The sequence below is a fragment of the Protomyctophum parallelum genome (assembly GCF_964188405.1).
Source record: "Protomyctophum parallelum genome assembly, chromosome: 20".
In the NCBI taxonomy this organism is placed as follows: domain Eukaryota; kingdom Metazoa; phylum Chordata; class Actinopteri; order Myctophiformes; family Myctophidae; genus Protomyctophum; species Protomyctophum parallelum.
The window spans coordinates 4,884,404-4,899,367 of NC_139718.1; the positions used below are offsets into that span (position 1 = coordinate 4,884,404).

The following is a 14,964-nucleotide window of genomic DNA, read 5'->3' on the forward strand; positions in this document are numbered from 1 at the left end:
AAAGCCCTGTAAGTCTCGGTCAAAGCCAACTCGGATCGTGACAACCCATGACAACAAACCCATTTTTTGGGGGGACGAACACATAATTAGAAGGGGAAAAAAAGGGCAGGGTACAACAACTTTTTTTTGTTGTTTTTCATTTTTCTAATAATGATTTGTTCGGCCCCCCAAAACATTGTTGTTTGTTGTTATGAGTTGTCACGATGCGAGTTGTCTTTGACCGAGGGGGTTCCCCGCTAGTCACACACCGTTTAACCCATTCTGATCTGAGATCAGATTCTAAAAATGTCTTCTACATCCTGACAGTTTTCCATTCTGACCTGAGATCAGATTCAAAAAATTTCTTCTACATCCTGACAGTTTTAATTCTGACCTGAGATCAGATTAAAAAAATGTCTTCTACATCCTGACAGTTTTCATTCTGACCTGAGATCAGATTAAAAAAATGTCTTCTACATCCTGACAGTTTTCCATTCTGACCTGAGATCAGATTCTATAAATGTCTTCTACATCCTGACAGTTTTCTGAAAAAACTTTGTTTCTCTGTCAGTCGTTCTTCGATTTGTCAAAAATAGCAGACCTACAAGCTCATAGCGCGCCACTCGGTGGCGCGCTATGAGCTTGTAGATCTGCTATTTTTCAATAGCTAAAGCATAACATGATGCTATAACACCAAAAGGGGTTCCCACCCAAAATGGGTTAATGTTGTTGCCTTGCTATGGGATGCATGGCTGCACCTTCAATGGACTCACTCACATGGTTCTTGGTGTCGGGCCCGGAGCCTCCCAGGAGAAGGACCCGAGTCGTCTGAGCGTGAGAGTTCTGGCAGGCCAGGTGTAAGGCCGTGTTTCCTGCCTGAGAGAGAGAGAGAGAGAGAGAGAGAGAGAGAGAGAGAGAGAGAGAGAGAGAGAGAGAGAGTTATGCATTATGTTATGCTTTAGCTATTGACAATCTACAGATCTACAAGCTCATAGCTTGTAGATTTTTATCGAAGAACGACTGACATAGAAACGTAGCTTTTTCAGAAAACTGTCAGGATGTAGAAGACATTTTTTAGAATCTGATCTCAGGTCAGAATGGGTTAATTAAGGCCTCACTCACACGCAAGACACACTTGTGTGTCCTGTGTCTTCTGTGTGTCATGTTCGCCTCAATGCATTTCCAATGAGAGTCACATGGTTTCATGACACAACATCATTGTTTAGCTGCATGGCTGTCTTCTCATCCTAACTTGACAGCGGGCAGCGGTGGCCCAACGGTTTGCGGAGCGCTCTTGATATCTTGAAGGTCGCTATAGTTCGTATCCCCGGACCGGCACGTTAAAATTACCACAGCTGAAGTGCCCTTGGACAATACATTGAACCCCTACCATGAAATGTTCTATGAGCAGGGCCTGGCTGTAAACAAGTTCTTGAGCTTAGTCCAGTTACCCTGGGTAAACATAGTACCTTTCCTTTCCTTAGTCCAGTTACCCTGGGTAAACATAGTACCTTTCCTTTCCTTAGTCCAGTTACCCTGGGTAAACATAGTACCTTTCCTTTCCTTAGTCCAGTTACCCTGGGTAAACATAGTACCTTTCCTTTCCTTAGTCCAGTTACCCTGGGTAAACATAGTACCTTTCCTTTCCTTAGTCCAGTTACCCTGGGTAAACATACACTGTAAATCCCTGGAACATGTGACGCGTTTAAACCTAAACACCATGTGTGTAATAATAAAATGCCAAGTGTTTATGAATGGTCATAAAATACAGTAGAACACGAGTTCACTCAAAAACCTCACGAGAACACCTAGTGTTCAAATTCTAAACACCTATAATATGACTGACTTTGATTGTAAAAACTAAACACGTTTATGTGTTTAAAAAGTGTTACAGGGATTAAACATGTTCTTCTGTTTATAATCTAAACACTGTGACACGTTTAAAAAGTGTTACAAATATGTGTTTAAAACAGTTTATAACCTAAACGCTTGGGTTTAGTGTGTAGTACCTTTCCTTTCCTTAGTCCAGTTACCCTGGGTAAACATAGTACCTTTCCTTTCCTTAGTCCAGTTACCCTGGGTAAACATAGTACCTTTCCTTTCCTTAGTCCAGTTACCCTGCAGGGTAAACATAGTACCTTTCCTTCCCTTAGTCCAGTTACCCTGGGTAAACATAGTACCTTTCCTTTCCTTAGTCCAGTTACCCTGGGTAAACATGGTACCTTTCCTTTCCTTAGTCCAGTTACCCTGGGTAAACATAGTACCTTTCCTTTCCTTAGTCCAGTTACCCTGGGTAAACATAGTACCTTTCCTTTCCTTAGTCCAGTTACCCTGGGTAAACATAGTACCTTTCCTTTCCTTAGTCCAGTTACCCTGGGTAAACATAGTACCTTTCCTTTCCTTAGTCCAGTTACCCTGGGTAAACATAGTACCTTTCCTTTCCTTAGTCCAGTTACCCTGGGTAAACATACGTACCTTTCCTTTCCTTAGTCCAGTTAACCTGGGTAAACATAGTACCTTTCCTTTCCTTAGTCCAGTTACCCTGGGTAAACATGGTACCTTTCCTTTCCTTAGTCCAGTTACCCTGGGTAAACATAGTACCTTTCCTTACCTTAGTCCAGTTACCCTGGGTAAACATAGTACCTTTCCTTTCCTTAGTCCAGTTACCCTGGGTAAACATAGTACCTTTCCTTTCCTTAGTCCAGTTACCCTGGGTAAACAAAACATAGTACCTTTCCTTTCCTTAGTCCAGTTACCCTGGGTAAACATAGTACCTTTCCTTTCCTTAGTCCAGTTACCCTGGGTAAACATAGTACCTTTCCTTTCCTTAGTCCAGTTACCCTGGGTAAACATAGTACCTTTCCTTTCCTTAGTCCAGTTACCCTGGGTAAACATAGTACCTTTCCTTTCCTTAGTCCAGTTACCCTGGGTAAACATAGTACCTTTCCTTTCCTTAGTCCAGTTACCCTGGGTAAACAAAACATAGTACCTTTCCTTTCCTTAGTCCAGTTACCCTGGGTAAACAAAACATAGTACCTTTCCTTTCCTTAGTCCAGTTACCCTGGGTAAACATAGTACCTTTCCTTTCCTTAGTCCAGTTACCCTGGGTAAACATAGTACCTTTCCTTTCCTTAGTCCAGTTACCCTGGGTAAACATAGTACCTTTCCTTTCCTTAGTCCAGTTACCCTGCAGGGTAAACATATTACCTTTCCTTTCCTTAGTCCAGTTACCCTGCAGGGTAAACATAGTACCTTTCCTTTCCTTAGTCCAGTTACCCTGGGTAAACATAGTACCTTTCCTTTCCTTAGTCCAGTTACCCTGGGTAAACATACACTGTAAATCCCTGGAACATGTGACGCGTTTAAACCTAAACACCATGTGTGTAATAATAAAATGCCAAGTGTTTATGAATGGTCATAAAATACAGTAGAACACGAGTTCACTCAAACACCTCACGAGAACACCTAGTGTTCAAATTCTAAACACCTATAATATGACTGACTTTGATTGTAAAAACTAAACACGTTTATGTGTTTAAAAAGTGTTACAGGGATTAAACATGTTCTTCTGTTTATAATCTAAACACTGTGACTGTCAGGGTGAGTTCAGAGGACCCAAAAGCAGTACGACCAAAAGGCAGGATTCACAGTTCAGGATGTTTATTAAACAATAACTTAAACTTCCCATAAAATGGGGCAGGCAAAACACGGTAGACACTCTGACATGAAATGACGATCTGACAAGGGACTGAACAAACTGGGGTATACAAATAGACAAGGACTAACTAGACACAGGTGAACTCAAAATACAATCAAACACAGGATAGGCTAACAGGACAAAGAGGACACAGGTGACTAGGATACAATAATCAGGTAGGTAAGACAGAACAGGAAACACAAACAAGAGGAGGCAGGAAGGCACAGAACAATACTACAAAACAAGACAACCAAAACAACAACAGAGTAACAGAAAACAAAACCCAAACACCACAAGGCCAAATACAGAATAAGTCCAAAACCTAGGCCTACTTAGGTTCAAGGTTCAAGTGTTCAAAGCAACACACATGACAAGCGCTTTCTTTAACATTCAAGGCATAACATTCAAGGTCTTACAGAACATGAACTAAACACAAAATGGTCATGTCATAATAAGAGTTCAGGGTTTGGAGCCATGAGTCTTGGCTCAAATACAAAGGCAGAGGGGTGGGGCGTGACAGTGACACGTTTAAAAAGTGTTACAAATATGTGTTTAAAACTGTTTATAACCTAAACGCTTGGGTTTAGTGTGTAGTACCTTTCCTTTCCTTAGTCCAGTTACCCTGGGTAAACATAGTACCTTTCCTTTCCTTAGTCCAGTTACCCTGGGTAAACATAGTACCTTTCCTTTCCTTAGTCCAGTTACCCTGCAGGGTAAACATAGTACCTTTCCTTTCCTTAGTCCAGTTACCCTGGGTAAACATAGTACCTTTCCTTTCCTTCGTCCAGTTACCCTGGGTAAACATGGTACCTTTCCTTTCCTTAGTCCAGTTACCCTGGGTAAACATAGTATCTTTCCTTTCCTTAGTCCAGTTACCCTGGGTAAACATAGTACCTTTCCTTTCCTTAGTCCAGTTACCCTGGGTAAACATAGTATCTTTCCTTTCCTTAGTCCAGTTACCCTGGGTAAACATAGTACCTTTCCTTTCCTTAGTCCAGTTACCCTGGGTAAACATGGTACCTTTCCTTTCCTTAGTCCAGTTACCCTGGGTAAACATAGTATCTTTCCTTTCCTTAGTCCAGTTACCCTGGGTAAACATAGTACCTTTCCTTTCCTTAGTCCAGTTACCCTGGGTAAACATAGTACCTTTCCTTTCCTTATAGTCCAGTTACCCTGGGTAAACATAGTACCTTTCCTTACCTTAGTCCAGTTACCCTGGGTAAACATAGTATCTTTCCTTTCCTTAGTCCAGTTACCCTGGGTAAACATAGTACCTTTCCTTTCCTTTCCTTACCTTGTTCTTGATGTGGACGTCAGCCCCGGCCTTCACCAGCAGCTTCACGCACTGACAGAACCCATGCCACGCCACCTCATGGAGCGCTGTGTTACCATCCTAGCGGAGACGCATGCACGCACACACGCATGCATGCACAGCACACGCACGCATGCACACACACGCACACACACACAAAACCCCACAAGAATATTGATATTATTGGCTAATCGGTAAGCTCACAACATGTCGCGACACTAGAGTCTTTCTTGTAAATCTTTGACCGTGACTGACCATTCATTCCCCAAAATAGGGATATGTTGAAAGTGGTTGAACTGGGTCAATATTAATTTAATTTGAATTGAAATTATTGTTTAAAATCTATTTTAGTTGTGTAAAAAGTGTAAAACGTCATTACGACGGCATCATGGCCCGCCAAAACACAAAACCGACAAAATCAACTGTATAGATTTAGTCGAATAAAACTAGACCATAACACCTAAAACATTCCAGGTGACTATAGTAAAATGTGACTGAAACTAAATGAAAACTATTCAAGAGACTAGCCTATTATGTCTAAAACTAAAAACAGAATTTTGCTGCCAAAACCAACAACAACAACAACGACGCTGCCTCTCACCCGGTCCTGCAGGTCCATGGCACATCCTCCCTGGACCAGGGCAGACATGGTGTCATGGTGGCCCACCGTGGCTGCTCTGTGGAGGGCCGTCTGGTGGCCCACCGTGGCTGCTCTGTGGAGGGCCGTCTGGTGCCCCTGGGCGGGGCCCTGGGCGGGGCCCGGGGCGGGGCCCGGTGCTGGTGGAGGGGCGTGGTCGCCCTGGGCGTGGCCCGGTGCTGGTGGAGGGGCGTGGTGGCGGACGAGAGCCTGCTCACTCATCTTCGTTTGAAATGTCTATGAGGAAAATGAACAAGGGAATCATTTCCTGGGCCCCGGTATAGGGGGCGGGACTGCGACGCTCTATTGCGTGCGTTTGTGCGTGTGTCTCTGTCTGTCTGTCTGTCTGTCTGTCTGTCGAACAGCTGCAATAACGCTGCATGGGTGACCTTCGTGCGTGCGTGCGTGCATGCGTGCGTGCGCCCACATGAGCATGAGTGCATGCACCATGAGGCTGAATTAACAGTAGTAAACAACATTTAATCCAGTCATGTGACACTAAACGATGTCCCAGCTGGGCAGCAGCAGCAGAGGCAGCTGAAGCACATTAATGCAAATGGCAAAATAAATATGTATTATAGGATACTCTTATGGTTCCAAAGAGTGTCCCCATGTAATACGTGACATACGGTGTGTTACTCGATATGACATGACACCATCGCGCCAGTGTTGTTTTCGTCGACGAAAACTAAGACGGAAAATGTTCGTCGACTACTTTTTTTTTCCACCGACGAAAACTAAATGGAAACTAAATGAAAACGTACTGTAGCTACGATGACTAAAACTAAGAATGAATGTATTGACAATTTCGTCAACAGATAAAAACTAGAGTATAATGTCAGGAAGGGACTATAGTGGACGAGAGATCCTGTATAAGTCATTTTACACTTGGTTGCATGCTGAAAATAGCTGATCTACAAGCTGAAAATAGCTGATCTACGAGCTTGTAGCCACCGAGTTTGCTGCGCTCTGGGAAAACAGAGCAGCTGATTTTTTTTGTTTTGATTAGGTGTGTAGTGGTGCTGGTTTGAACCACGGCTAGAAGGCTGTTTCAACCAATCAGATTGCTTCCTCGAAACGACCTGTTGTATAATGAACCATTGTTAGAGCCATTTTCTATTTATGATGATTTATATTTATTCTGATTATTATTGCCTGCTTTATGATATGTATTTATTTTGTGGTCATTTAAATTATTATAATTACGCTATGAATTTGATGGACTGAATGGAGGTTTCCCCTCCCCTTTTGAGAAAGGATATCTAGGTGCTAGGCACCTGGTGACAGATAGGTGACTCCCTGCTGGGAGATAGAATGGACTCCCTGCTGGGAGAGAATGTGGCATAGACGGGGAAGCTCACAGTTTGTTGACCGCGCTCACAGGCTCTTTATTGTTTTATTTGAATACAAGTTTATGTTATGTGACGGAGAAATAAATATGATTTGTTCTGACAAAACAATCCGATCTCCGTGAGTATTTGGATCTGCAAGAGGAGAGGCGACGCAAGTTATACAGCAACAATAGACTGCAACACCACCCCGACAAAACAGTGGCCTTATTTGTTTAGTGAGAAAGGCCACGATAACCATTGTAAAGCGCTTTGAGCACTTGCAAGAAAAGCGATATAAAAATGCAATTATTCATAACAAAATGCAATTCATCAGTACAGTACAGTACAAGGCCGATCACTATATAGGCCTCCTCAGCGCATGTCATCCCATTTGTCTAATAATAATATATTATGTTGGTTATCCTGCGCCTGTCCTGTTAAGCGCCTGACCCACATGACAAAGGATTTCCATGTGATCCGTGGTCGCCGTACAGATTATAGGCTGTATGTACAGTACAAGCTATACTGTATATGGGGCCAGACACTAATCTCCGGTCCTCATAATGAACGCTGCATGTCTTCTTGACCCTGCGTTGTGTGGACACATTCAATTAACACATTCTGAACGGGAACCCATTTTGGTGTCAGCGTCATGCTATGCTTTAGCTATTGAAAAATAGCAGATCTACAAGCTCATAGCGCGCCACCGAGTGGCGCGCTACGAGCTTGTAGGTCTGCTATTTTTTTGAAAAAAATCGAAGAACGACTGACATTTTTTAGAATCTGATCTCAGGTCAGAATGGGTTATAATCAGACCAGTGTGTGTCCAGTGGAAACCTCGTATGAATCTGATCTCAGGTCAGAATGGGTTAAGTCTTGGGATCATCTTCTGTCTTCTTGACCCTGCGTTGTGTGTGTGGACACATTCACTTAAGTCTTGGGATCATCTTCTGCATGCGTGCCTGCTTTGTTATAGCTTCAGTAATCGTATATATATATATATATATATATATATATATATATATATATATATATATATATATATATATATATCTCTGTCGCATCAGGGAAAGGATGAGCATTATCTATTTCTAGAACCCAAAACCTGATATAAAGATTTGTATTAAATTTAAAATGGTTCATACCTCCTCAGCCGCATGGATGTGGACCCAAAAACATGGGTCGTGAGATGCAGACAATATAGAGTAATGTCTATGTAGTATTATTAAAATACCATACAGGAGAGAAAATGTGCACGGCAGACAGACGAGATGAAGTTCCATGATGTTGTTTCATTCAGAGTACACAGCACAGCAGAGCATACAGGCTCACACAGGGGGCGGCGGTGGCTCAGGGGTAGAGTGCCTGGATGGTAACCGTAAGGTTGCCGGTTTGAACCCGGGCTCCCCCAGAGTTACTGTCGAAGTGTCCTTTGAGCAAGACACTGAACCCCTAATTGCTCCCGATGTGCTAGTTGGTGCCTTGCATGGTTTCCGCTGCCATCGGTGTATGAATGTGTGTGTGAATGGGTGAATGTAATGCACAATCTCTGTAAAGCGCCTTGGATAAAGGCGCTATATAAATGCACCATTTACCATTTTACACAGGAGCCTGTCGTTTACATTGACGTTTACATTGAAATCGAACTGCTTTAACCCTCTAAGACCCGCATTCATTTCTACTTGCAAAAAATAGATTTCAACCTTACTACTACTTTGTACTACTAGGACTAAGACTAAAGACTAAGACTAAAAAAAAAAAAAAAAAAAAAAAAGTTTGATGAAAAATTTATAATAATTATATAATAATTATATAATAATATAATAAATTAATAATTGACATTTGGGGGATATCTTTCACAATAATGAATAAAACATGTTCTAGACATTCTAATGATCACAAACAAACTATTACAATTATTGTACCTACTTTTATTAGGGTAAAGGTCAAAAGGCTTAGGTTAAAAAATGTTCAAAATTGCACAGAGTCCAGACATTTTTAATTTGTGTGAATTTCATATTTATATTTATATGCAAATATCATTAACCAATGGCATTGAAATGGCATTGCAATGAACATCACTGATGACGTTTAGGTGAAAAAAGAACAGAAAAAATATATAATCATTTAGTAATTAATTAAAATAAAACTGGGTCTTAGAGGGTTAAACAGAGTTAGATACACATTGAGCCAGACTGGCATTTGGCCACTCCCCTGGAAGGTAGATCACTGTAGATCACTTTGATCCATTGTTCGTCGTTGTTTTTAGGATTGATTTTAAAATTATTTTACTTGTGTATAAAGCTCTCAATGGTCTCGCACCTTCCTACCTACATGACTGCCTGCCTAAATATGTCCCAAACCGCCCCCTAAGGTCTTCCACTGCTGGCCTGCTCGCTTTGCCTAAAAACATGGCAACTAAAAAATACGGGGAAGCAGCTTTTTGCTTCTACGGGCCGTCGGCATGGAACAAGCTCCCTCTGTACCTTCGTCAGGCAGCCTCTGGAGACATTTTTAAAGCTCAGCTCAAGACCCACTTCTACAACATTGCTTTTAATTGATTTTTTTTTTTTTTTTTTTTTGTTATTCATGTCCTCACTGTATTGCATTACTGCTTGTTTTTTAATGTCGTTGCCTTGCTTTTCTTTTATTCTCCATTGTTCTGTAAAGCACTTTTAGCTGCATTTCATGTCATGAAAGGTGCTATACAAATAAAGTTTTATTATTATTATTATTCTAGCATGTAAAATCCTTGTGACCCAGGATCTGAACTAAAACCAAAGGCATGTAAACAGGCCAACGACACCCTGACTTTGAATAACAAAGGCAGGCCTTAGAGACGAACTGACTTGCAGAATTAAGCCAGACAGACCTACTGAATAGGCTACAACAGTTTACATTTGTTCAAACCTGAGATATTGTATAGAATGATTGATTCCCATATTCCACATCTACCATTTTATAAACCAGTAAGACGCCCTGAGGGCGAGAAGCGACCACGGTCGCGTGCACCCATCCATCCGCCATGGGTGACGGCAGACTGCTGGGCGAGCACTGGCGCTTTGGCATGTGGGTGGGGGGGGGGGGGGCGGGGGGTCAGATTAAAATATGGAATGAATTCTGTACTCATGGCCATATATGGAGCGTGTACATTTGGAACGTCAGAACAGGTCAGCTCCATATATGGAGATCTAAGGGTGGCAGCGGGGGGGGGGGGGGGGGGGGCAGCAGTGTCTTAATTTCCGGGCCTGTTCGAGAACTCTAGTTTTCACCGGCTGCCAGGGCGCGGCTGCATTAATAACTTTGGGGCAGGCCCGCCTAGAGTTTAAATGGACAGGTGTATATATAGTCAAAAGAGAGACATCGAAGAGGAAGGATGGATGGGGAAGGATCAACATATGGAATGTCAGACCAGCTCTAGGTTGTGACATCTAAGGGTTCGAGGTTTGAGAGGTCAGATGTAGAGTTGAGCTGGCCAATATTGATGACATCATGAGGGATCTCCATATATGGGTTTAATTGCGACAGCAGTCCTATTTAGTATGACATCATGGGATCTCCATTGCTGATGATGTCACGTGATGTCACGAGACCTGCGGGCACCATATATGGGGCTTTTCCCCATGTATGGGGATTTTGAGTGAGTGAGTGACTGACTGACTGACTGACTGACTGACTGACTGACTGACTGACTGACTGACTGACTGACTGATTCACTGACTGACTGACTGACTGATTGACTGACTGACTGACTGACTGACTGACTGACTGACTGACTGACTGACTGACTGACTAGCTGACTGACTGACTGACTGACTGACTCACTGACTCACTGACTGACTGACTGACTGACTGACTGACTGACTCACTGACTGACTGACTGGCTGACTGGCTGGCTGAATGGCTGGCTGACTGACTGGCTGGCTGGCTGGCTGGCTGACTGACTGACTGACTGACTCACTGACTGACTGACTGACTGACTCAATGACTGACTGACTGACTGACTGACTCAATGACTGACTGACTGACTGACTGACTGACTGACTGACTGACTGACTGACTGACTGACTCACTGACTGACTGGCTCACTGACTGACTGACTCACTGACTGACTGACTCACTGACTGACTGGCTCACTGACTGACTGACTGACTGAAATGCACAATTTCATTGTAAATAGTAAATAAATGACTTCAAAGCGGATTCTCAGTGGCGTGCACAGATAGACACTAGGGGGTGCTAGAGCGCCACCTGCCCTTGCCCTCTGGACAGAAATGTGCCCTTAAAAAATGGATTTTGGTACAGTGTACACTACAGTATGTGGACCATGGTGACATTGATCAATTCTTGATTAAAAAAAGCTTCTAATATATTATTCATGCCCCAAAATCTATACATCTCACACTATTAAGGCAACCGGCCAGTTCCACGCGCTGCACAAGGTGCCCTTTCTTTTTCACTTGAGCACCTGCCCCTCTAAATGTCTGTGCATGCCACTGAGCACCTGCCCCCCTAAATGTCTGTGCACGCCACTGCAGATCCTCTATACATGTACACACAACGATCGTGACTTCAAAAGAAACACATTAGCCTATATAGAATAGATGAAGGTGGAGGTGGAGAGTATAGCAGTTGGCCCACACAATGATTCCCCCTCGTCCACACACCTGTGGACCTTCACAGTAACTGTGCCAACGACTCACAGAGAGGTCAGTAAGCTTAATTAGCACCTGGTGCTTTGTGGTTCTATTCAGCAACTACAACCAACCAGCCAACCAAACGACCAGTGTTGTTTCTGTTGACTAAATGAAAACTTAAAGGTATATTCAGTGATTTCACTCAAAAAAACCGTAGGTTTCGTTTTTGGCTGTGGGACCCAGCCTTTCGTCCAATCAGGATAGAGAGTCAAAAACGAAACCTAAGGTTTTTTGACCCCCAGGGGTTAACTGGGGACAGGGAGGAACTCCTTATATGGCCAGCACACTCTATAGTAGGGAGGATTATCACAACAAAACAAAAAAAATAGTGATATTTGAATTAAGTGAAATCACTGAATATACCTTTAAGCTATGATGACTAAAACTAAGACTGAATGTATTGACAATTTTTGTCGACAAATAAAAACTAGACTATAATGTTAGGAAGGGACTATAGTGGACAAGTATAAGTCAGTATAAGTCATTTTACAATGAGTTGCATGCTGAAAATAGGCGACGGGCGACTGGGGCCCGTCGGACTCAACGTTTTAGTTGACTAAATGTCATAAGGTTTTAGTCGACAAAATGTACAGTTGATTTAGTCGACAAAAACATATTTTGGCTGGCCTTGATGCCGTCGTAATGACAGTTTTTACACATTACGCCGATCTACAAGCTCTTGTCCCTAACACAAACATCAAATGCCATTTAACAATAGAGAGAATTTAATGTTTGTTTTGCCACCCAATCTAACCTAACCTCTAGTCACCTAATCAACACGAGTTAGACTTTAACATATCAGCGCCCCTCAATTCACACGGGTGTGATTTTTTTCATACTTTTTTGGATACTCGACCAAATCACAGCGGCAAATATTATGATATACGCCTTCTTAATTCTGACCTAATAAGTGCTGTGGAGGTTTTCTGAAAAGTTGCAATACAGCAACAGCTAATGTTACAAAAAGGGGTTCCTGGATTGTATAAAGGTTTTAATAACGATGAAAAACATTCATATACTTTGAGCTTGTCGATCTGCAGCTTGTTTCTGCTAAAGTATTCTCCACACAATAAACAGAACACCGTAAATACACTAATATAGAGACCTCTATACTCTGCTCAATCATATGGGGTTCAAGAGAGTCCCATTCAGGACGGGAACTTGCTTGTAGATCTGCTATTTATTTGAAAAATGTGGCACAAATCTAGTATTATTCTTTCGCAATGAACGTTTTTTAAGTAAAACAATCTGATGGCTACTCACTGCTATCCAGCATGAAGCCATTAGACGGTCAGGACGAGTAGAGAGAGACGATGCCGGTGGGCTGTATACCGTTAGACGGTCAGGACGAGTATAGAGAGGATGCCGGTGGCTGTATACCGTTAGACGGTCAGGACGAGTAGAGAGAGGATGCCGGTGGCTGTATACCGTTAGACGGTCAGGACGAGTATAGAGAGACGATGCCGGTGGGCTGTATACCGCTAGACGGTCAGGACGAGTATAGAGAGGATGCCGGTGGCTGTATACCGTTAGACGGTCAGGACGAGTATAGAGAGGATGCCGGTGGCTGTATACCGTTAGACGGTCAGGACGAGTATAGAGAGGATGCCGGTGGCTGGCGGTGGTGACAGAGAGGAGACAAAACGAGACTGGACGGTCGTGAGACGGAACATAGAGGGAAATAGAGCAAGGCATGAGATAAACACAGCAGCTATGTGTGTACGCAAATACATGGAAACACGCACGCACGCACACACTCATTCACCCATCTGTCAACAAGAGCCACAGCATCAACCCTGCCATCAGTATACTCCACAAATATAAACAACTCCACAAATTATGTTATTAACCCATTTTGTCCGGAACCCCTTTTGGTGCTACGTTATGCTTTAGCTATTGAAAAATAGCAGATCTACAAGCTCGTAGCGCGCCACCGAGTGGCGCGCTACGAGCTTGTAGGTCTGCTATTTTTGAAAAATCGAAGAACGACTGACATAGAAACATAGCTTTTTCAGAACACTGTCAGGATGTGGAAGACATTTTTAGAATCTGATCTCAGGTCAGAATGAAAACTGTCAGGATGTAGAAGACATTTTTAGAATCTGATCTCAGGTCAGAATGGGTTAAACGACTAAAAGCTTGACTTGAAGACTTGATATAGTCAGTTCGGTCTGACTGCGATCAAATTATGCAAGATTAAAAAATGAATAAAAAGCTAAATAGGGGGTATTGTTTACAGACATAGTGTTCTGTAACGAACGGCACATATCCCTATATGAGTCTCTCTGGCAGAAAGCCTCCAACGCATTATGTGTGGATTAGGATAAAACACACCCAGATGAAATGTCATGGCTTTGCTCTGCATGCTGGGAAAGTATTATTATTGTTTTTTTAATCCAAGCATTCATTGCGGGGGACAAGTAATTGCACTCACTAATGATTTGACGATGATTTGATGATGATGAAACAACTAATGATTTATTTGTTTGTGCTAAATAAATCAACGCTCGTATATACATGCACGCACACACACACACACACACACACACACACAGAATAACAGACAGACAGACAGACAGACAGACAGACAGACAGACAGACAGACAGTAAAACTATGCCTAAACCTAACCCTAACCCTAAACTTAACCCCAGTAAAACTATGCCTAAACCTAACCCTATTCCTAAACTTAACCCCAGTAAAACTATGCCTAACCCTGAACTTATTTCCAACCTTATTCTCAGTAAAACAAAATAAAGAATACAAGAACTGCTGGGGCGAGATGGAATTAGGGCGACCGTACCTGTTACCCACTGAAACCACTGCATGTGAAAGCATAGTTTTAGAAAACCTTTCTTGTAACCACCTCGCTCTGACCCGTTCAAATCATATGAAAAATAACGGTAATGGGTTGCACACTCCAAGACTGCATTTCTTTTATTTTTGCATAATGGAAGACAGACATTTCAGTGTCAACACACTGATGAAGGCAGGGTGTGTGTGACCCATTACCGTTACCTTTGAAAGCATAGTTTTACAAACTAAAGAACTTAGAATATAGAGGCTAGGAAATGTTTTGACTAACATTACTCAGCAAATAGTTCCATGATGTAATACATAATAGGCCTACCTGTATAACAAAACAATTTAAAGTTGTTCTAAGTAATTTTGAAGACAGTTGAAGTTAAGCGCAATATGACAAACTAATCAACTACTGTCTGTATATGATCACTTTGAATCAAGTATAATTTTGTTGAACAAGCAAACTCCTGTGGAGTGCAGTTCAACTGCAGCCTCGATCAGACCACATCAA

At 42.4% G+C, this 14,964-nt stretch overlaps 1 protein-coding gene across 1 annotated transcript in view; it reads right to left on the reverse strand.

The window, feature by feature from the left end:
* LOC310878514 (uncharacterized protein) overlaps window positions 1-5,847 on the reverse strand; it is a gene marked incomplete at both ends in the record, with an annotated part of 47,900 nt that extends 42,053 nt beyond the window's left edge. The window contains 3 exons of the mRNA XM_083792843.1: window positions 757-855; window positions 4,971-5,069; window positions 5,590-5,847. Of these exons, the coding sequence (XP_083648969.1) occupies window positions 757-855; window positions 4,971-5,069; window positions 5,590-5,847 (456 nt within the window). The remainder of the gene's footprint in view (window positions 1-756; window positions 856-4,970; window positions 5,070-5,589) is intronic.
* Window positions 5,848-14,964: the final 9,117 nt, after the last annotated feature.